The 23014-nt window shown below is 40.5% G+C and overlaps 1 protein-coding gene across 5 annotated transcripts; it reads right to left on the reverse strand.

The window, feature by feature from the left end:
• Positions 1-607: 607 nt before the first annotated feature.
• On the reverse strand, positions 608-22024 carry LOC147331488 (ras-related protein Rap-1A-like). Of its 5 annotated transcripts, none has more exons than XM_086293841.1 (8): positions 21890-22024; positions 14642-14730; positions 12537-12605; positions 12169-12225; positions 10889-11029; positions 6735-6878; positions 6281-6411; positions 608-1685 (listed from the first exon to the last, which is right to left on the reverse strand). In XM_086293841.1, exons 2-7 carry the CDS (start codon positions 14696-14698, stop codon positions 6322-6324), a joined length of 558 nt encoding a protein of 185 aa, XP_086149967.1. In that variant the 5' UTR covers positions 14699-14730; positions 21890-22024; the 3' UTR covers positions 608-1685; positions 6281-6321. The 5 variants fall into 5 exon arrangements, with proteins under 5 accessions (XP_086149967.1, XP_086149968.1, XP_086149972.1 ...); XM_086293842.1 differs by having other exon boundaries at positions 14642-14735; positions 21890-21975; XM_086293846.1 differs by lacking the exon at positions 21890-22024 and adding an exon at positions 21653-21840.
• Positions 22025-23014: the final 990 nt, after the last annotated feature.

A 23014-nucleotide genomic window follows, 5' to 3' on the forward strand; every position in this document is an offset into this window, starting at 1 on the left:
ATCATGACTTAGCATTACAAAAGAGTACAAGCACGCACTTATTTTCTTGAGGTTAGAAAAACCTACATGTATGCTGCTTCACCTCCACGCAATGCACGATTTAACCTTTCATCGTTTGTTGTATTTATATCTCTGCTCTTTCCTTTGCTCTGGAAATCAGAGAGAAGAGATTACAGAAAATCCCGTCTTTCAGGTGAGAAAGTGGGATTAAAAAGCAGGCTCAGAGTACAAGGTGTGAAAAATGCTCACAGTGTTTGGTGTGAAGCAGGATGTTGAAGATGCACTGTGTGCAGTTTCATTATCCGATTAAAAGCAGCATTATACGTTAAAAATGAACTGCTGGCTTTGCATTGGTTTACTGTGAGAGCTTCTAGGAGGTAGCGTGTCCATGTGTTATTCTTGTTCATATACTGACACCTAATGGCCATCGAGAGTACAGCAAAGCATGTGGAATAACAGTGCACTGAACAGTTTCTCCATTCAAAATCACTGGGTAACTGATTCCCACCAACATTACATTCCCATACAATTCCTATTTTTGTTCAATGTGGAATTCCAGAAAACAAGAAAATCTTGTGATCTCATATTTCATCCCAAATAAGTCAAATCCACTTTGAATAAAAGTTTAATTCACAAAAATACATTGACCAGTATAATGAAAATGTACTAAAATGTACTTTAATAATCCATAAAAGCTGGAACATTATTGACAGAAAAACACAAGAAGCATTATTAGAGTTGGTTTAGTATAATATATTTCAGCTTCGAGAGACATAGAAATCAATCCTTATTTTTCCCCATATTTCTTCTATAAAAGACCCATTTTTTCTGAAGCATTGTTATGCAAAAAGAAAAATGGCATTAGAATATATTATGGGAGCTATGAAATCCCGGTGACTGAGTATAAAATTAAGTCACATCAGAGAGAGATATCTGCAGAAGAGAAGTCCATGAACAAGAGGGCAAACAAAGAAAAAAAATGTAATAAAAAAAATAATAATACATATCATAGACCTCGATCTACCATCACTGACATGACAGGCATGGAGAATAGGTGTATGGCTATAAAAAAAAAAAAAAAATTCTCACTTTTCCACTTTGATTTCACTTGAAAACATCTACACGTAATAACTGATGCTTTATTCATGCTCGTTTTTGAAGAATATTTATAATCATACAACTAAAGAGGTCAACTTCCATGTCTTTCAAATACAATATTGAAAAAGATGAAAAATACTGAATCCAAGTTCTAACTTTGTTTTCCTTCTTAAATGCTGTTATTTCTTTATGTTAAGCTGTCAAAAAATAAAAATAAGGGGCTGGCCATGTAGGCAGCTCGTGGACTTTTTTTTGTTGTTTTTTTTAACTTTCAGAGGCTTTGCTGCATTTTAATCAGAACATCGTCAGTTTGTGGTGCTGTTGTTGGTGCAGAGGTGGACGCTTCCCGTTCAGCGTTCACACTCAAACTGAGACAGAGGAAGGTCCTCGGAGGCGAGAGACCAGAGTCTACTCTCTCTTACTGTCTTTCTCTTTTCATTCTCTCTGGTGTAGATCATCCTCATCTTTGATAGGAGCAGTTCAGTCAGCTGATTCACCGTTTATGGCTGATGGAGGAAGGGTAGGGTCAGGGCTGTTGGAATGCTGGCACGTTCCAATCAGGGCAACAGTTCTTCATTACAGCATTTCTGCAAGACAGCACACTGTCAGTCCTTCCATAGCCAACTCAAATCACCCTCTGAAAGAAAATTAAGGCGGCAGTGCCCTCTACTGGCTGCTGAGCAGCATTGCAAGTGTTGCAATTTCATTAGAAAAAAAAATACACGGGCATATAGCATATATTATACCACTTTAAAGTAAAAGCATTAATGATTACAAGAATGATGTGTATAAACCTGGGATTTTAAGGCTTAAAAATAAAATTAAAAACTTATAACCTGCTTTTTGGACCCTTAATACAAAGTTTTTCCATTCTTAAACTTCTTAGCGCTTTTCTTACATCTTAACCAGACCTTGGAAAAGAGATCAAATGTCTAACACAAAGCCTCAGGGGAAAATCACACCTCAGAGCAGAAAGTGAAGCCAGCAGTCCAACAGGGAGCACAGAGAAGTACTCCTGCACTATGTTCCTCAGAGGCACTTTCAGTGCCAAAGGCTTTAGGAAGCCGAGTGATCAGCATTTTGTGGCTTCTCTCAGCTGAGCAAAACTTCAATCAGTCCGTGTGCCAAAAGTCATGTGATGAGGTCTGCCGAGTTTCTGCTTGGGATGTTTAAACACTGCTCAGGTGCCATCTTTCCATTAACAGTCTGAGCTCTTAGCTCATGCTCGCCCTGTGCTTAAGTGTAGCTGCTGCAATTAAATGAACGTCTGTCTGGGCGAACACCGAGAGCCGCTGGTGTTCAACTCACAAACACCAAAATGAGAACAGAACACAAATAACATAATAGGAGTATATGCATGATGCTACAAGTGCAACTAGCAGGCTCGTGATTCATTTGCAGGCCAAGCTACCTTTCAGAGAGGCAGTGACAATAAGTTGGTAATGAGCGCAATAACAGATGCCCTGCAGTAACCATTCTTATTTCAAGTGTTCATGCGGTCTACTCTCATGTTGCTATAATCACATTTTGGCTACAGCAAATCTTGTTTTTCTTATTAGTCTTACAGTTAGCTTTCATAACTTCCATATGTTGTTGCTCGGTTTCTGATGAAGTATTCATTAACAGACCTCTTCAGACACATAGTAGAGCTCCTTCAAGAATATTAATGATAGCTTTATTTCATTAAGGTGTTTGGAATCTAGGGCCATGCAAGCTAACAGCTCCCTAAATATATCCCTCTCCCAGTGAATACAGTGACAGATAAAACCAGAGACTCAAAGTTCATGAGCTCATCAGGTCAACATGCTGGAAGCCACAAACTGACATGTCCCATTAACTCTCTGCGTCCCGTCTGTGCCTGGCACTGTATCCCCTCTCTCCCTCTCGCAGCGTATGAGCTGGTGGGCTGTGAGCAGTGGAACAGCGAGGTTGAAATCCCGTTAGTGCTGGTTCATTGGGCTGGCCGGCGTGAGAGTCGGGTAGGGTGGAGGTGGGGGGTGCTGGGAGTGCTGACGCCACCCTGGGGCATGCTAACAGAGGCCCCCGCTCTCACACACTGGAGCTCTAACTGACCAACACAGATGGGTTCAGAGGAGGAACGCAGTGGGTGGTTCAGCGACCCTGCTGTCTGGGCTGGCTACAATGGCACTGTCTGTTTCACTAATCCAGTTTTATCTGCAAAATCAAAGTTTTATTCCTCCACCCTGGAAGTTAAAAGTAACTGAAGACGTAAGATCTCTCTGTTGGCTGTGTGAACCTGTCAGGTCTGGCAACACTGGGGTTTTGTTCTGACAACAGAGCTCAAAATACCAGCTAACAGATTGTAAGAGCTTCTAAAAGCGACTGCACTCTAACCAAAATACTGGAGGGAGGAAGAAAAAAAAAAGTTGTGCAAACTGTCGCTTGTTCAGCTACACCCTTTTTAATTTCAAACAACAAAGAGGCCATATGAGCTCCATTTTGCTCTTTTAATGACATTTGATTGTTTTCACAATATCATTCACCAATTAACAGCGAATAAACTGTTTAAGCTTTTTATTCTTGCTCACAATTAGATTCGTTTTTTGCTCCAATCCTTATGGCAAAATATCCCATAGGCTTGTCAGTCCTTTATTATTTATCTGTAGGCTTTATGGATGTGTACTCCTTATTTGTGGGTTCAGTATACTTAAAAAAAAAAAAAAAAAAAAGAAAACATAGCCAACTACTGATCTGGAAACATTAAAGCAGACTCGGGAGAAGTAGTTCATGTTTGGAGATTATATTAAAGTCAGCTGTTTATTATTGCGGAAATGCAATGCCACTTTATTACTGACAGGGAAATGTATTGACCGACTGTGAAGAACTTATTTGTCTACTTAGAAAAAAAAAAGCACAGATCCCTAAAAAAAATGTTAAGGGTCAGAGTCCTGCTCAAGGACACATCAGCTTCACTGACACCCAGGCTTTAGTCCTAAAACCCACTCATGTTCCATCCTGCAGCCCTTCGATCACCAGCAGATTTAGTCCCCGAGCCCAAACCAAACGCTGGCAAATATTTGGGCATTTACTGCTTCAAAAATAGGCTCCTGTGCTGTCGGCAAACACAGACCAAACAGCTCATGCAGAGTGTTACATCATTTGCAAATTCACAAAAGCTAACAGTTACATCTCCTTTGTACAGCGTCTGATCCAGATTCAACCTTTCACACAGCTACTTCAGCAAACAGGTTTAGCCTTTGACAGAAGGTCAAATGACACATCATGCAAACTAGTTTGTTTGAAGCATTCTGAACAGTTTACGCTTCACTACCTTCAAAGTTTGGAAACAATGAGGCCCAATTCAGTAATCTCCATGTGAGGGTGGCTGCACATCCTAAGTTCTTACAAGATTTCCTCAACTGAATAGATTGAGTTTCACCTGAAGGAAACGTTCTACATATGTAGTGGAAACTTTTGAAACTGGTGAGAGGTGGGTTAAATGGGCACAGTTCCATCGGGACATAATGAAAATTTTGACTTATTTTAGGTTACTGAAGATGTATGCCTGCAATATGACAAAAAGGATGGCTGCTCTCTGACCGCAGTTTTACTTAATTAGTAGTTTTTGCAGATTCTGATTAACAATGAAGCAAAAGCAAGTAGCTAACAGCTTACTCAATGTGCTGGCCATCTATTAAAATCTCATATAAGATTTATACAACTGTAGAAGAAACAAGGAAACATGTCATTAGTGTTTACAGAAAATGCTTTGCAGCTCCAATCTGCTCTCATGTTGCAGTCCAGACTTTGACGAATTGACTTTAATTATTGCCTGCGGTCGTTCTAAAATTAACAGACAAGATTGTCTGTTTGGAAGGATTCACAGAAATAAGCACTTAGCGTGACAGTTTTCAGACTTCCTCATTACCACTGTTAAAAGGAGGCTGGAGTGCCGCGGCGGGAGAGGTCCTCGCGTTTCTCCTCATGACCCAGCAGTATACCTGTGGCAGCCGCTGGCTGCAGTGCTGTTTTGAAAGTTGTGGAAGTGGAGTGGGTAGGGTTGAGCTGCCGTTTCTTTTGATCACCAGTTTTCTCCAGTTAAGGAGGTCAGACTCAGTCTTTATTTTTGACTTTGTTTTGGTAAGGTCAGGGGTGCAGGATTTGTGTTGATTTGTTTTTGTTTATTATTTTGGCCTCGGCTCACCCTGAAGTGTTGACACTCCCGTTTTGTTGTCCGTCTTTACCACTTTATAAATAAATCACATTATAAAGAACGGATTTGTTTCCTGTGGCTGCTTGGGTCATTGGGGGGCAGGTGCCTCACTCATGTTATTGCCTGGCGCTAGACGGGTCGTAACACCACTCAACATGGGTTGTTTTGTTTTTTTTAAATCCTGTGAAAAAGATTTCAAAAGAAGCAGCTCTTCGTCTGGGAAACAACATGCTGACAGATCAGGATTTCCCAGACGTAACGAGCTGCTGCAGCTTGCTGAGGTCTGAAATTTATCTCCAGTTATCGCAGACTGACTCATTCATATTACAGGAATGAAGATTTAAAAAGCATTTCACAGGTCTGAAGGGTAATTCACGGATGCTTTCATTTCTAGACATTCACGGGGCCTATGCGTCATCAGTATCAATGAAATAATATTCACTGAATGACGAGTGAAGTTGTTTGTAGACTGTAAGAGAGCTAACGACAGATCAGTGTTGTGTATCTGCTGTTAGGTTGAAAAGTTCCTCTTCAGACCGTTTTAAACCAAGAACCTCTCTTGTAACCAGTTAAATGAATCACAGGGAGCCAGGTCAGGCATTACCTCATGTTGCTTGCTAATACACACACTATAATTGTGTAATCTATTGTCTCTACTTAAACCCTCAGTTATACCTCCAGCTACTTGGAGGGGGGGCTCCATCTCTAAACTGCATGTTTTGAGTTTATACAGGTACAATAACCACTGTGAACAGTTTATTTAGACTATAAAGTTAAAGTTGTTTCGACTTAACCGCACGCAAACAAACCCACATGACTAAAACGACAACTGATGTATGCAGTACCATCGGAGACAGCAGGAAGATCAAAGCCATTACATAACAATTAATCTGACAGCTTGTCTATGAATCATGAAGTTGTGAAGATGCCGGCTGCATGGGTATTTAAGACTAATGTGTTTTGAAACTGTAGACACAAACACACACACACACACACACACACACACACCTGGCTCAGAGCTGCTGCAGGGGCTGAAGGGAGAAAGGTCTTTAAAGCAGAACGCAGTTGGATTTCTTTTTTGCCTTCTTCTTTTCCACTGGCGTTTTCCTATTTATCTGTCTGACCAAGTCATAGAAGATCTAAGAGAGAGAGAGAGACAACACAGATAAAATGTTAATAAAGCTCTAAACCTTATACCTTTAAGTACCCACACATAGCCTCGTCACTAAATGGATTTGTGTGACAGTTTGCAGACAGAAGGTTTAACAGGATGTAGCCCAGAGAATGAAGTATAATCCATCTAAACTCATTATTACCTACATGTCAGAGAAACCTTAATTATGTGTCTTAAATAAATACAATTCTACTGATGATTGCAGTACACACATCCATCTGTGACTGAGATGGAAAACAAACTGAAAATATATAGAGTTGCATTTTTGGAGGGGACGTTTGTACTCACATCAAGGACGTTGATCTTTGACTTAGCAGAGGACTCTAAAAAGGCACAGTGGTTCCACTGTCTGGCCAGGTTCTGGCCCTGCTCCTTCCCCACCACACGCTCATCCTCCAGGTCGCACTTGTTCCCTACAAGGATCATCGGCACCTGAGGACAGGTAAGAGCAAGCAGGTTCTGTTTGTGCCCACATGATTTATCCCCCATTGTCTGGTCACATATTCCTTGTTCATGCATTTTTAAAATTTATTTTAATGTAAAACTTAACATTTTATTCAGAAAAACTGTTCAGATTCCTCTAAATCCATTTGTCCTTACAACCTAGACTCCACTCTGTATGTCAGCAGGCTGTTTTAGGATTTAATATAAATCCTACAATTTGTATTATTCACAGCTGAGGCTGTAGTCCAGGTTCACATCCAACACAGATAAATTAGAAGTATACAGGATACACGTATACAGCTTGAATCACAAGACCGTACATAATGAGCCATGAATCAAAGTCTCCTCATGAAGGAGAAGAACCTTCCTTTTACTTTTGACTTTGTATAACTTCTTCGTTCATACCTTTTTGCCATTTTTCCCCTACAGAGAGGAAATTAGATATAGGAGAAAAGCAAACGTGTTTCCTATAAACACGTTTGCATTAAAAGGCTTCAGTAACTTTTCTTTTAGACTTTAAATACAAAATTTTAATACAAAAACTTTACTTTTTGTAAACTTAACCATAAACCTTTAAATGCCATCTTGCAGGGAGAAAAGGACCCTTCTTTGGGAGGTGCAGCTGGGAATGTTAGAAAACAAACATTATCAAGATTGTTTTAATCCATTTGTCACCCTTTAACTCTACCTCAGGGAACGGTTAACAGTATAAAGGCCCAGGCTTTTTTATTGAACACACCAGCCACACACACACATATAAACAAAGGGGTTAAATCTCTTGGAGTGAAAGGTAGTGAAAAAGCAATATCTGCAAACAAATGTACAACCCAAGTAAAAGACTGAAGAGATGAGTATTAACAGTCAATGAGTGTGCTTTTCTCTGAGGCCTGAATTGGAGGGTCACAAAGATGATCAATAAAAAAAAACGATCTCCTTCCCGGTGGGAAAGTAAAGAAAATCATTTAGGTTACACAACTGTGTCCAGAGAGATTAAAGAATCAATAGGAACTGACGAGGAAGGTGGTTTATTTTTAACTTTTGTTTCTTTAAAAGGGAAATAAATTAAAAGCAAAGCTGAGGGGACAGTCACTGAGATTAAGTGCAGCCAGTTTTGGAACCTCCTAAAACCAGCAATGCTGCTTCTTTTGTTCTCTCAAATGTTTTAATAACCAAAGGTCCCCTCAAAAAGAAAAGAAAACAGAAAAAAAAAAGAAAGCCTGAGGAGGACAGTATTCTGGGCAAAACTTCAGCCTCAACTGTCAAAGTAGGCAGAGCTGGGCAGTCAGGGTGTCGGGATGAGTCTCATCCTGCCTGCTGTTTCCTGCCCGGCTATCTAGGGAGAATGCTGGCCCGGAGGAAGTTATGACAGCCCCGCCCAACCGGGATAACATCGCTTTCCTTCCTGAATATTTTCAAATGTTTCAGCTGGATTCCATGCTCCAGCTGCTCTCTGGAATTATATGACACAGAGAGGTCTGTGTGTGGATGTGTTCATTCAGCCTGGGCTGCATTTCCACATTGAAACTTGGCTTAATAAACTAATCACTGTAAAACTGTATGATGTTAGAAAACGTCTCAGATGTGAGGAAGACTTTAAGATGTTGTCACAGGGTTCGTTCACGGGATATCTGCGTTTGTGATACAGCTTAGGAATCAACTGATGGAAAAATTCTGCATGCAACAAAAGAGGCACCAATAATATATCAGCCAGGAAAGTATTTGTGGCGCCAAATAAATTTATGCATGGGAAATCCTGCCTTCACTCTCTTCTGAGGACCTACAAATGCCCCCCAGACATGTCTTGTGGATGTGGAAAAGCTACATATTTTTAAGAAAAATACCAGTATCCTGACATGTGCTCACTTGTCCATACTCTTTCCCCCCCAGTAAGTCTTCTTTTCAGAGGTTGCTGTTGGAGCACTACCGTCAGGCTTCTTGAGACAAAGTAAGATATAGGGTGAGTATTTTGTGCCCTTTCTATGGGGCAGACGACAGGAAACTGAGATGTTTAGATTAACCCCACAGAAGTTGGTGGTTGATGTTTGATATCTAAACAAATCCTCAAGCTGAACTGCTGAATGACACTTCTCCCACGGGTCCCGGGAGAACCAGTGGTATGCCCTCCTAACATAAACTCTTGAGTCAAGCTGGGATAAAAAGAATGGTGAGATGGCTGAAAGGATGGAGGTATGCAGGGAAAAAGGAAAAAAAAATGTTCAGCGTCAGCAGAACACAAGGCAGCATTAGCCTACTTGAAGAATCCACACAACCCACAGAATCTGTTCAGACTTTATTAACATGCTACAGACAGGTCGTATCCCGCCCACAATGGCACGCCGAAGATTGGATTGTGGGTAACAGTGAACAGGCGGGTACAGAACGACAAAAATGAATGGAGTTAGTTCTTTAAAATGGAGCAGTGAGTCACAAGCATTGGAGTCAGGCATTACTACCATCCTAGTCACACGGGCAGAGACTGAGGTGGCCCGGAAAAGTCATAAGACCTCTCTTACATAAGAAGTGTGAAAGGAAATGAAGGAAGTGAGCTTTTAATTCACTAGTGTCTGCTCACTTACTTTATTTTTGCCACTAATGGCTCTTCTAAAGAGATGGAATTTGACCCTACTGTGTTCAATGAATGTACAACCATTAAAAGCCCTTTTAATTGAGCCTGGTGATATTAGGTGCATCTGTACATTATACCCGCTTTGCAGTAAATGGTGCATGTCAGAGCTGAGAATAAGAACAGCTGTAGCAGCATCAACGGTTTCTGCTTTAGCTCTGCAGTCACTTGAAAGATTTCTCAAACTAAGAAATCTGCCTTCTTGGAAGAAAAAGGGAAAACATGCCCAGCATTTCCTTTGGTCATGCATTCTTGCAAGGGGCAAAAAAGGATAAACAGATATCATGGCTATCAAAGGTAAGGGCACAAATGACCAGTGGACTGATAGCTGGCAGAGTGGCCATAATAGCCAGATAAGCTGAACTGTTTAAACTAAAAGATGTTTTCAAAGGGAACAGATTTCCAGAAGAAAAGAAACATCAACTCTTTCCTTGCGTGTCGAGAAGCCACTGGTCCTGCAATCCATCTGTTAGCCTGAGGCTAACCTCAGCTCCCAAACCATGGAGAGCCTAATGAAGAACCACAGTCTCACAACCCAGTTTTTGATGAGCTGAGGCTCTCCTTGCACTTCATGCCTGACAGTCCAATCACCCACATAGAGTGCCAGAGAAAAGAGAGGTATTCTGCTCCAGGCTAGAGAGAGGCTTTGCAGATGGCTGACGGGGAACAGAGAGACGTAAGGAAGCAAAACCAAGAGGGTGGGTTATGGTAACATTCATTCCCTCAAGAGATCACCAAAAAAGGGCATCTTAGATCCTGCTGACGCACTATCGACTCGACCAGAGAGGGGATAGAGGGCTTACTCGCTCCAGCAGTCCCACAATTTAGCAGATATATAGAAAACTGGAAATGTGCTGGTGACAAACAACAAGCTTGGAAAATAAGGAGATGACACATGCTCTTATTTGCAGCGTCGATGTGAGGCAGGCCTGATGGAGAAAACCACACAGTATACAGAAAAATCCCCGTGAGCACGAGTGCTCGGTGTCTACAACAAACACTGATGAAACCGCAGGGACATACCCACACAACGTTAATATTAATCAGTGCTCAGTTATGCAGAGTACACAAGTTTGCCACTGTTTATACTCTATAAACATAACACCGTGACACTGATTGTGTTATGTTCAGATAATACAAATCTGCAATTAATTGCATAACACAGAGTGATTATAGTGTTGAATGGTATCTATAGCAACAGTCTGATCAGGCCCCTGAAAAATGTAGGCGGCTGAGCCCACGGACACAGGGCGTTTAGGTCTAACTGTACTCGTTGCCACTACTCTGCTTTCCACAGCCTACGTGATTAAAGAAAATTTTAGCCACAAACTGATAAAATTATAAAACGCTTGTACGCTTATGCCAGTATACTTACATCCTCTGTGTCCTTTACTCGTAGAATCTGTTCTCTCAGGTCTTGGAGGTCGTTGAAGGTGGACTGTGCTGTGATGGAGTATACCAGGGCAAAGCCTTGGCCATTCTTCATGTACAAGTCCCTCATAGCTGTGAACTGTTCCTACACAAGGGGGGAAAAAAAAAGATGGAGAGACTATGAGCGCTGTCCTACAGCTTCCAACTTTTACTTATTGTTTTTTCTTTTTTTACTCTTTTATTCGCTGCACCAGTTTGACGATTACATTGCATATCTGTGACAAGATTACAAACTTTGCTGGATGGTTAAGTCTAAATAATCATTAAATCATTTGTCAAGCATAGATGTGTTGGCTCTAGATTGTCCCTTTTGTTTTGACTGGTCCATTTGTCAGAATTGAAACAGAAAAAAAAAAAAGAAAATAAGCAATTTCAGGCCAGTGTACGTCGATGAAACTGAACACCATTTTATTATCAACTGAATAATCACAGTGGATTGGTTGAAATCCCAGTGGATAAAGAAACAGTATTGTGCAGGATTACAATTCTTGGATGTCTGTCAGGTTTTTCAGCAAAGACACACACACAGTGCAATGCAACGTGGTCTGTTACCGACAAACGCACACTTAAAACAGTTTCTGCACATCTCTAGGATAAGAGATGATGTGTTTCTCAGTCGCCAGTTCCCACACAGACAAATGTTTCAGAAATGTTCTTGCACGAGGACACCAGTGGGGGGGCAGAATAAGACTAATGTTAGATTGTTTTAGAATATTTTGTACACCAATCATAGATACACCATAAAAAGGCATCACAGTGTCAGCTCATAACTGGATGTCATTTCAGCTACTAAAGATCTCATTGCCCAATGTATCTGTGAAATACAACTTGTTTTAATGTTTCACAGTGTGGGAGACCGTCACACCTTGTATCAAATATTATTTATGAATATGTAAAAACTGCAGGCGAGGAAAAAGATTTCTGGTGCCAGGAGTCTGTTTCTTTTCTCCCAGATTGAGCCCGAGTAGCGTTGACTAATAGCATCTGAGCAGGTCACGGTCGAATGCAGGTAAACAGTGTGTGCAGAGAGAATCGACTGCTTTCTGACTACAATTTAGCTTTAAATAAATAAGGCTGTTTTCCCTAGAGGCCAAATTACCAAACACTACCTAACGCATTGTCCGATCTGAAACGCCTCTAGATTTACTAAAATATATATTCAGGAGTGCATATGCCCAGCAAAGCTGAGCATTTGAAGATTTCAGTGGCAGTGAGTTTACTTACTGTGCCGGCTGTGTCAAGAATTTCAAGCATACATTGCTGTCCATCTACCTCCACTTGCTGTAAGAAAACATGTAAGAGCATCTTTAATTTCAGGTCACTGAGCAAACAAAATTCATAGGTTATATTCATAGGTCATACACTGAAGACTGAAAGAGACAGCTAACACTGAGGGGAAACATGAAAGCAACCACACCAGTAGTATGAAGTCACAGGAAAATATAAAGAATGAAAACTAGGAATGAGAGGGTAACAGAGTAGAAGCAGTTGAATGAGAAAATTTCCGAGCACAATAATATGTGAACCTGAGGAGCAGCTGGTAACAATCAGCTCATTTCAAGCCAGCACTCTGCCTCTCACGGGACACTCACCTTTCTGTATGAGTCTTCTATTGTAGGGTCATATTTTTCCACAAAGATTCCTTGTACAAACTGAACTGTCTGTAAGGGGAGACACACAGAAAGCCAACATCAAACTGCTGGAGTAGCGCATGCAGCCAAAGTGCCATATCATCTAACACTTTGTCCACCTACGATCATCACAACTAGACAGGAATGAGGATGTTCATGAAGCCCAGCTGTGACCAAAAGCACAACATAATTATTCTACTGGCACACTTCTAAATCTGCATTTGTTTGAACTTTTTTATTTATCAAAAAATATTCAGTTAGAATAGTAAAATGTAGAAAATACAAGGGCTGATCCCCAGTTTAGGATTTGTACTTGTTTAATCATTGCTGTGAACCCAGAAGATGCAGAGAGTTAAGAGCTTTCAGTGCACGAAAAATTGAGTGGCGCAAAAAAAATAAAATAGAGTGGCCAAATCAACACTTTGCTACTTGAATGTAAAAAACAAAAAACGGCCTGCACATTCACATAAAACAATAGTGGAAGACAGGATCCTTTTCATGGTAAACAATCCTTTTCTTCACTTGGCTGGATGTACTAAAACTCTTCTAGATGTCTATTATCCAAGTCTACCACAATGAGAAGACTTCAAGACAGCAAACAGAGGGCAAACAAGGTAAAAACAATTTAGCCTCAAAAATGTTGAATATAGTATCCAGTAGTTTAGGCCAGATTAGACCTAGAAATGCAGAGGTGCCAGTTCAGTGTGGAAACAGCATTTTTTAGACCAATGAAATTAATCACTCAGTAAGAGAATAATGTGAAGAAATAAATATGGAGAAGGCTTGGAATGAGGCACACATCTCCATCTGTAAAAACATGCTGATGTCAATAGGACTACATTAGGATGTGTAGCTTCCAATAGCACTCACCATTTACCAGTGATATGACAAAAGACAGAGGCAGCTAACTCTGAAGCATATAGGAATATACTGTCAGCTCAGATCATTGACAGGCCAGTGTTTCAGAGTACAGATGGCCAGAAATCTTAACCACACTGCAAAACCAACCCAGAAGTTTTGGAGGTTGAAAAAACAAAACAAAAACACAGAAATATTCTCCAATGGTCAAGGTAATCAGCTGATCTCAATCAAGAAAGGAATTTACATGAAGACAAAACTAAAGGCAGAAAGCCCCACAAACAAGCAACTACAGTCAGCTTGCACCAAAGGCCTGGCAAAGCATCACAAAGAAGGAAAGCCATCTGTGGTGATGTGCATGGCTTTCAGACTTGGGCAGTATTAAAAAAATGAACATTTTATATATAATTATATTAGTTTTTCCAAGTACATGTTAGGCCTGTGCATAAAAATGGTTATAATGCCAATGTTTCTGATCTTCAATCAGCATATCAGTTGCTTTATTTCAAATCTCATATGGTACATAGAGCCTAAATTATGATAAATGTGTCACTCTCCAAATAAACAGCAATGTCCAATTTTGGATTGTGTTAAAAGTGCTGTGCTGAGCGGCAGATTTACATTAGTGGGGTAGACCAAGTTCACCTGATAACATCTTAATCCTGCCTGTTTGAGGGATTAATCTGACACCTGGTTGAAATTAGCTGAGCAAAGCATACGACACATTTCACAGGCATCTGAGGTCTCCTGACAATAAAATACATCACTGCTCTGGTTCTGTTCTCTATCAACCTTAAGAAAAGTAAAAAAAACAGATTACGATGTCTATACATGTAAACACAGATGAGCTTAGGACTGGCACTCTTTGAACATTTCAAAAACCCTAACAATAAAACCATTATATGCATTATATGTATACAGGCAGCTAGTTTCGATAACACAGGCCTTGGAGATAGATTAAACCCTTGTCAGCAAACAAGCATGTTCTCAATAAATCCTTTAGGAAAAAATTTAAACAGTCAAAAGACAGTTTCATCTGTGCTCTATAAACCTCCATAATTAAAAATGTTTCACCGCATGCTTTCCTTCAAAAGCTAGCAAAGCCTCTTGCTGTTTTATTGACAATTATCTACAAAGTCTTTAGGGAACACATGGCAGGAGTAATAGAGGCAGCAGATGCAGGAAGAGGATTGGAAGGCCATACTCACCAAAGCAGACTTGCCCACACCTCCAGAGCCTAACACCACTAGCTTGTATTCACGCATGGCGGGATTGCTTCACTGGACAGCCCAACAGTCTGCACTGGACAAACAGGGAAAAATAAAAATTGGACAAACAAAATGAGCAAAGGTGTGAAAAAACAGTGGGGAAAAAAGCAAAAAAGAAATCTCTTTTCAGGCAAATCAAAGGGATTTTTTTCCTGTCTGGTCTTTGAGTTTTTCCCACTCCAGAAAGAAAGGATTCTAGTCATTCCTGGAGGATATAGAGGAGAAGCAGGACAACAATGGAGGGAACACCCATAAGTGGAGCTGCTTCAGGGTGGAGGAGGTGAAGAGTATGTGACCCCCTCTCTAACAAAAACCAGCTGTGATGTGTATGTGTAGGGGGGAACTGAAGGAGAGAGGAGATGATACATTGATCTGGCAGATATTCCTCGTAATGACACAATCATTTGGCTTTCACACACAAAACACACCCTGCTTACAGATTTGTTAGTCACTGAGTCAATTTTTGGTTTTATAAAACAGCAATATGGTGGCGGTCTCCTTCGCTTATGACAGAAAACAGCTGAGGGAAGTGGAAAATGTGATGGAAGGAAATTGTGAAGTAAAAATATCCCTTTAAGAAACAAGGAGGTTACGAATCACTGGCACACACTGTGGCGTAAAGTCAGATTGGGTAGCCAACTGGGTCACTACAAGCTGGGCTACAGACTCAGAAGGGGTTTAGATGTAGCTAAGCAATGTGGGGATTTCTGATTCCTTATCTACTGATCTAACTTCATATCAAGCAGTGTCTCAGGGTTTTTCCTGGCTCAGAACAGGCCTGTGATGAGTGTCTACACACAGCAATAAGAATAAACTCTGTGTACTTTAAAAGCAATCAGTCTGGTACCTTATTTGGCTGAAATCTTTGTTACTTCTCAACATTTTATACACAAACATGTCTATTATAGTTGAGGAAATTAAACCCCCATTAACAAAGCTGGTTTAGAAAAAACAATATTTTAAATAGGAGGAGATTTTCCAGTAATTGTCAAAGCTGCAGTCAAAAAAAGACATTCAACTTGAAATATAAACAATATTCTAAATTACTGATACAACCACAAAATGTGGTAGGGATGTATTTAGAGAACACTAAAACATTTTAATATCGGTTTTCTTCAAAGACACGGCAGCTGACTGCCAGCTTATGTTTTAATGAACCAAGCGCTTTTGGATCAAGGGCTAAAAAGTGCCGCTTGTTGACATCAAGGCTGTAACGAAAAAAATAAATAAAAATAAGATAGTAGCGCATGCTGAAATTAGGTCCCAAGGACAACTATATAGCCTCGATTAATCATCAACTCTTTTGCAAACATCAAAAGCCCAATCATCAGCTACTCTGGAAGCAGATGATCCTCTTCTGCACTGCTTTTTTTTAAATAGCACACGCTAAACAAACTCTCAGGGGGAGTGGTCAAAGGACGAAGGACCTCCAGCTTCAATCACAAGCAGGGACCATGTGGGACATGAAGGCCAGAGTGTGCATAATTCATATTCTCTAATCCTCTGCACTCAAAGAGAAGTTCTCCTTGCATGATTAAGGGAGAGGAGCCAATGGGCGGTGAAGAAAAAGAACAGGGATGCACGAGTGCTATCCAAACGTGCGCCCCTGTATGCTCATGTAAACATTCAAGCACAAAGTCAAGTGCATGCAGTGTGTCACATATACAATGTGGTACAGACAATGTCACACTAAGATTTAGGCTACACTTCACTTGTCAGCTATGTGCACATCACAATTCCACTGTGAATGCTGTGGACTGACCCTTGCTAAGACGGATGACGTCAGGGGCTCGCTCTGTGACAGAGGCAGTCAGATTATTATGTGCCAGCTTCAAAGGTCATTATGGAGGATGAGTGTTCCTCCAAAAAAAGTGCAGTCAAATTCCAGCTCCCATCTTTACCATTTCAAACCTCAGTTTGCAGCCTGTGCATATGAAGCAATTGTTTCTAAGGGTCCATTCCTCGCATGTGTCAACAAATAAAGTAACTACATGTTTTTAAAAAGGTGTAGAAAGGTTTAAAAAGACAGTTTTCTTTATTTGGACAGGCTGCCTAGCAAGGATATTTAACATGTTATTATCAGCACCGGGTAGGATACGAAAATGTTAGGAGGAATGCACCTACAAACTGTCTGCCAACAAAAATTAAGATGACAATAGGAAAGAAAGCACCACAAACTACCAGGCAGATTAACTACTGTACAAAAAAAAAAAAAAAAAAAAAAAAAAAGAAGTGTGCAAAGCCGAATATGACAACAAAACAAGGTCTGTGTGGATCACCCTCAAAAAAAAAAAAAAGATAAACCAGAATAAGAGCCAGTCCAGACTTATTTCGAAGGATCAGTTACTAGTAACTAGCCATCCTTGGCCCTTCTTGTCTCAAGTCTCACTAATCCCTGGCTCGGTAAACAGGTTGATGTTCAATATCATTCATCTGCCTTTCCAAAGAGAAGCTCTTTCCACAATCAGAAACTCCAAAAAACTCCAACTCTGCCTTTATGAATTGCAGCTGGTGACAGCAGTCCTTTTTCTGCTCTTTAGAGGTGCTGTAAGCTGGAGGGACCCCTAACAAGAAGGGGGACAACACGACCAAGAGCCACTACACCAAGAACTCCAAGGCTGCACAGCAGAACAAGGACTGCTGGTTGAGACAAAAGTCAAATTAGAAAGTAAAAGCACAAAAAAAAGAATCCAAATCTGTCATGTACATCTGGAGTTTTCAGCACTGTAAGAATTACTTCTGACGTTAGCAGAGAGATTCCTCATTTCACAAGAGATGGAGATGTCGCCAAAATTTTGTTTCCTCTAAGAGTTTGCTGTTCAGCAAGTTAAAAATAATCTTTTCATTTACTGGACTAGTTTAGCATTAGTTCCGATCTCATATCCCCTTTTTCACACAAATGTGATGCTATTTTCAGAACAAAATGGAAATTAAGCCCTACAATCCGTGTTTCAGGGTTTTTCACAGTCTCTCTGATACTGGAAAGAAGTTAAGTTTAAAGTTACTGACATTTAAAGGAGTTTTGTAATCACCTACCTAACTGTAAGCAAATCTGACAGGGTATGGTTTCCCTTATTGCAATTATGGGTGCTTACCACAGCATATAAACAAATATATATTTAAAAAGAAAAAAAAAGTCACAGGCCATCATGTGCTGGAAATAAAAGTAACTGAACTGCCAATAAGTACTGAGACCACACCCAACTTCTAAAAAAATTATTTTACATAATTTCAAATTAATAAAAATAATACAGAACAGAGGCAAGCATGCTGAGAATGAAATGCAACCTCATGGGCCTCTCTTACTAAATATTATATAGGTCAAACCATAACCGTCAAACCTAACCTTCATTTTGATCTTAGTCAGACCAGGGATTTCCCCCTCGTATACAATATTGCAGTGTCCCATCAAAAGGTTTTCTCCATTATTCAATGCCATACTGATAAAATTATTTTTCAACATTTCAATTTACTCTATCTTGAAATAATGGCCACAAATAAAAGACACCTCATTTTTCTAGCCAGGGGAAAACCGTGTACACACCTGTAAAGTTTTGTGGCTATTTCTTGTACAGTTGTGATACTGTCACACTGACAAATCCTGTCCTGAACACCAGGCAAAGAACCTAAAACCGTTTTGGTGGTAGTTCCCCCTACATGACCTGTCACTGGGAGCACATTTCTTTAGCATTATGACTCGCGCACAGAGATTCTCACAGTGAAAACAGTACCAGACAAACTACTGCAGCTGCTAAACATAGGTGACAGTCACCCAGCCGGCACTTTCTCACCAATTAGCACTGTTGGCAGCACTGATATATTTTTTTGTTTCAGTTCCTACCTTCAGGCAGGAGCTTCACAACCATCCATGCATGCACAAACAAACAAGCTGAAACACAGCTTTTACCCGTGACATTGATGAACACAGCCTGTCAATAACATATCAATAATCTTAGTGTAAAGTAATGTATGTGCCGCATTTTTTATTTATTTAATAATTTTACAGTTGTGTTGCTACTTATGCACGTGCACCATCAGTAGTTGTCCTTTTGTTGCACTTGTGCCAAAATAAATATAAAAAGGTCTTAAATCTCAAATCTGATTGCTTTCCCAAATTTTCATATGGCAGTCTATGTATGAAAACAATGAGTCAAAGTGCTGGTGAACTAACACGGAAGCTCAAATACAAATGAAGAGCAAAAAACCACTAAAAAAAAAAAAAAAAAAAAAAAGAAATACTGCTACTAATAAAGTATTGAGAAACAGACCAAATTTCTTAGCTCAGAGTGTCTTAATTGATGCTAGAATCACTGGACTTGGTGCCATCTTTCACACCCCAAATGAACATATTGATTACAGCTCAAAGAGACTCTGCTTCATGTTTAATTTGCCAGCAACACAATTTTTGTTTCTTTTTGAGTTTTCCTTGAACTTGCAGCTACCTGCAGCCTGTTCTGCAAAAAGGTACTAAAGTGAGTGAAAAGAATACTCTCGTTCTGACACCTTGCCTGCATGATATCAGGGAAACTACACACAGCACAAGCCTGCAAACACAGTCACAATACCCGCAAAAATACACGTAGGGCCATTTAAGGACATCAGCTTTTAAAACCAAACCAGTCTCTTTCCACTGCCCTCAACTACACACTGTCATTCCCAAGAAAACAAACACACCACTGCTGTTAATCTGCTTTCGTAGTAACCCCAGCAAATAAGGAGCGGGAGAAGGCCACATGCCACAGAAAACATGCTCCTCTGTGACATCACTGCATCACTCACCCTCTACAGCCAAAGGTATGTATCCATCTAAGGCTGGGAATTGGATTAGGTGGCGCCGGTAGCAAGAGCATGCAACGAATGCAAGTCTGGATAAACTGCAAAACTTAATTTAGTGAACAGGAGGCTGTTCAGCTAAAGTACAACCTCCCAGGATCCACAATTTCCTGGTCTACTGAGATTAATCCAACAGCAACGAAGCTGTCACACAAACTGACTCAGCAGGATGGGATGACTGACAGCTGCCCTCCGTATCCTCCACCCAGTGCGGATGGTGAACATGCACACATCCGCTGGTTACGCTAGCAGCACAATACCAACTCTTGTGGGTTTTCGCTTGCTTGACAAACTACATGTTGATGAGCTACGCTGTCAAAAAAAAAAAAAAACCTACTTGTGGTTTAGGGTGAGATAACAGTTGCTCCAACAGTTTCTGCTAATAGGTGTTTTTATGTGTTCAAAAGTGCTTGCTCCTATGTTACCTCGACTAAAAACCGCAGTTCACTACACATAAGAAAGAAAAAAGAAGAAAAAAAAAAAAAAGTACTAACTTTAGAGGCTGCTGACAAAAAATATCTACAAACATTCCTTTGATCTTAGTTTAGTTGGGTCTAAGTTTGTCTTTACATGAAATTTCACCTGTAACAGATTTTCAAGTCCTGCTGTATAAGTAGCTTGGCAATTAATTGTAACTAATTAATTTGAAGTGTATCAACTTAAACTTGTCTGTAATTTCCTGCAATTACTACCAAATTACAAACCTCGCTAGGAAATTAGGAATTTACAAGCTTGTAAAATAAACGCTTACCACCAGAGTTACAATAAAGGGGAATTCCATGTTTTCACAGGTAACTAGAGTAAAATACTTTCTGAAGAAATTGTTTTGTGTTATCAATTAAACTAACTTCATTCAAGAAATAAAGACAGGTGTCAAAGAGTTTTTAGGTGCACTCGCCGATCACTCTTCTCTTACAAAAACATGAACTAACATAAAATAACCCAATAATCCAATAATCAAGTTATACAACTCTCTTTTTTTTCTTATCTCCTACAACCTTAAATGCCCCCATGAGTCAGAGCTAAACTGCAGCCAGGCACACAAACTCTGTGACTTAATTATGACAAAGACCCGTAACTGACAAGCCTTGTCAGCTGAATGCATCTGTGTTACTGGGGCCCTGACCTGTAACCACATCCTCTTTCCTAAGCGCAAAAAGGCTTCATGCTGATAGGATGGAAAAGGAGTAGCTACCTACTAAAATAACCTCTTCCAGTCTCTGTTCCTGTTCAAGAATCCTGACAGCAGGCTGGCTTGCTTACTAAGAGGGAGGGTAGGGGTTATTGGCATAGATGGCATCTTTAAAGTCAGGTTCGGGGAAGTGTGTAATTTCAACAAAGAAAAAGTGAAATAAAGTACCCTTGAGGCAGTGAGCCTCTTTGTAAAAAGGGCCGATTAACTGGGAAAGTGACCTGCTGTGTGTTTACAGTTTCAAGGATGGGGCACACACCTTTCCTGCTTCACATCTCTCCCCCTGAAGCAGAAATAATATGCGATAGGCTGTCACGAAGCTTGGAGTCAGACAAGAGAAAGTAATTTGAGCTCTTTGGTTATCTCACTGTGAATCTACCTAATTTGCTTAAGGCAGCGGCATATGCTTATCACTTCAGGTCATGCCAAGTCCCTGCAATCTGTGGCTCGGACTAAACCACACAGCACAACACTGTCGATGTGTGATTATTACAACATGAGCTCCAGCAACATTAATCAAATTCTGGTCAAATCATAAGCCCGCTTACAGATAAACCCTTAAAATGGCATAATCTATAATCCACGCGAGTGAGGCCGGCATGTGTCCGCAAGCAGTCTAGTTTCAAACCAGCAACTAGCCTAAGTCCCGTTATCAAGCTTGTTAGCAAAATGCCGCTAACTAGCTAGCTTTAACTGCCTGCTGCGGGCCGCCGACACTTCACAAACCGCTAGCCGCGGCTCGTTAGCAAGCGAGCTAACTAGCCGACACATTCCCGACCTCTGCGCACTATCAAAACACAACCACCCTGTCAGAAGCCCGCCTCAAACAACCCTACCTTACTATTCCCGACCAAACCAGACGTGGCAAGCACTAAATCAAGCCACACTGCAGTGTATTTTCTCGGGAAAGCCACAGCTAACGTTACCTGCCCTTCCGTCTGGCCTTGACTAAAATGGGAGTGCACACTCCGGTATGTACTTGCGGGCAATTCCTCTCCTTTATTCGGCGAAAAAACACACACGCATACACACACAGACACACACGGCGTGTGATGATGAATTCGCTAATGGCCACGCAAGCGTCGGCGCTACGTAGTCCCGTGCAAATGACTTATTATTCGACCGCATTCAGCACGTAGTAAAGTTTGGCTTTCTGCACTTACCGTATCTTGCTCGCTGTCTCCTCGCCGCTCCGCAAGTGTCAGTTTGCCTCGGGCCCGTGCGCGCAGCAGACGTCACTCCCCGCTGATTCTCATTTTTCTTAAAAGGGCATGACACATCGGCCGCGCGCCCCGCGTCATTTGCATGATAACGGACTGCACAGTAACGCTAAGTACTAACACACTCACGTAACCTGGATTCATGCATTATAACTGTTTTATAGCAAATAACCTTTGTTGTACAATTAAGCAGTGCTCAAAGTCAAGCACTTTCTGGTTGTGAGTTATGTGAAAAATGCAAACAAATGTAAAAAAACAAAACATAAAAAACAAAGTTTGTGTACAAAATAATTTCTTTTCACTAAGATTATAAATTGTGTGAGATAAAGTCTAAATCAAGTCTCAAGAGCCCCACGAAGACACTTAAAATTTATTTTAATTGAAAAGCAGTCAAAGCTGATTCTTAAAACTTTACCAGCCATCAATTATAAGACTTTAATGATTATTGATGACTTTATAGGGGAAAAAGGTCCTTGAAAGCAGTTAATATAAAAATGACCTACTCCCTTTAATGATTGAGCCAAAGTAGAGCTGACAGCTGACACAACAAATTAACAGTAAACTAATCACCAACAAGTTTTGGGACTGATTAAGCATGCTTTGTGTGTGACTGTGTTAAAAATGTGTTTTGGCTTCCCAAAACTAAACATTATGGTTGGGAAGGTTGCTTATGATGGGTATTTTACACAATTTCCTGACCATTTATAATTAAATATTTTTAGGGGAAGCTGCTGTTGCTTTCCCTATCTTTATTTATTGTTCTGGGATTTTATCAGCTTCAGAAGTAAAGTCTGAAACTTTGCCACGAGTACGGTTCTAAAAATCAAACAGCCCACTTGCCGTGCGAGCTGCATAATTGTCCCCTTTAATGTCCAGTTTCTCATCCGGTGTCCACCTGTAAATTTGAAGCACTGGCTCTAGAAGAGATAACTGGTGCGTGACACGCACATGCAAGAATGTGAGAGGAAAATGCTTCCTTATGTGTCCTTTGTAAATACATCTTTAAAGAGTCAGCTGCACCAAGCTGGGCAGGCAAAGAGGGCAAAAGTGGGGTTTTTTTGTTTGTTT

Source organism: Aulonocara sp. 'chitande type north' Nkhata Bay, linkage group LG5 (genome assembly GCF_057382095.1).
Source record: "Aulonocara sp. 'chitande type north' Nkhata Bay isolate Kocher_YH1m ecotype deep benthic linkage group LG5, A_spYH_male_GT1.1, whole genome shotgun sequence".
NCBI classification, from domain to species: Eukaryota; Metazoa; Chordata; class Actinopteri; order Cichliformes; family Cichlidae; genus Aulonocara; species Aulonocara sp. 'chitande type north' Nkhata Bay.

What these genes read in the sequence shown, in the direction of transcription:
- LOC147331488 (XM_086293841.1), bottom strand. Translation starts at nt 14,698, where the DNA reads ATGCGTGAATACAAGCTAGTGGTGTTAGGCTCTGGAGGTGTGGGCAAG. An exon ending in GTGTGGGCAAGTCTGCTTTG is followed by an intron (nt 12,606 to 14,641) that starts GTGAGTATGGCC and finishes CTCCCCTTACAG; the next exon opens with ACAGTTCAGTTTGTACAAGG. An exon ending in TTCTTGACACAGCCGGCACA is followed by an intron (nt 11,030 to 12,168) that starts GTAAGTAAACTC and finishes CCCCTTGTGTAG; the next exon opens with GAACAGTTCACAGCTATGAG.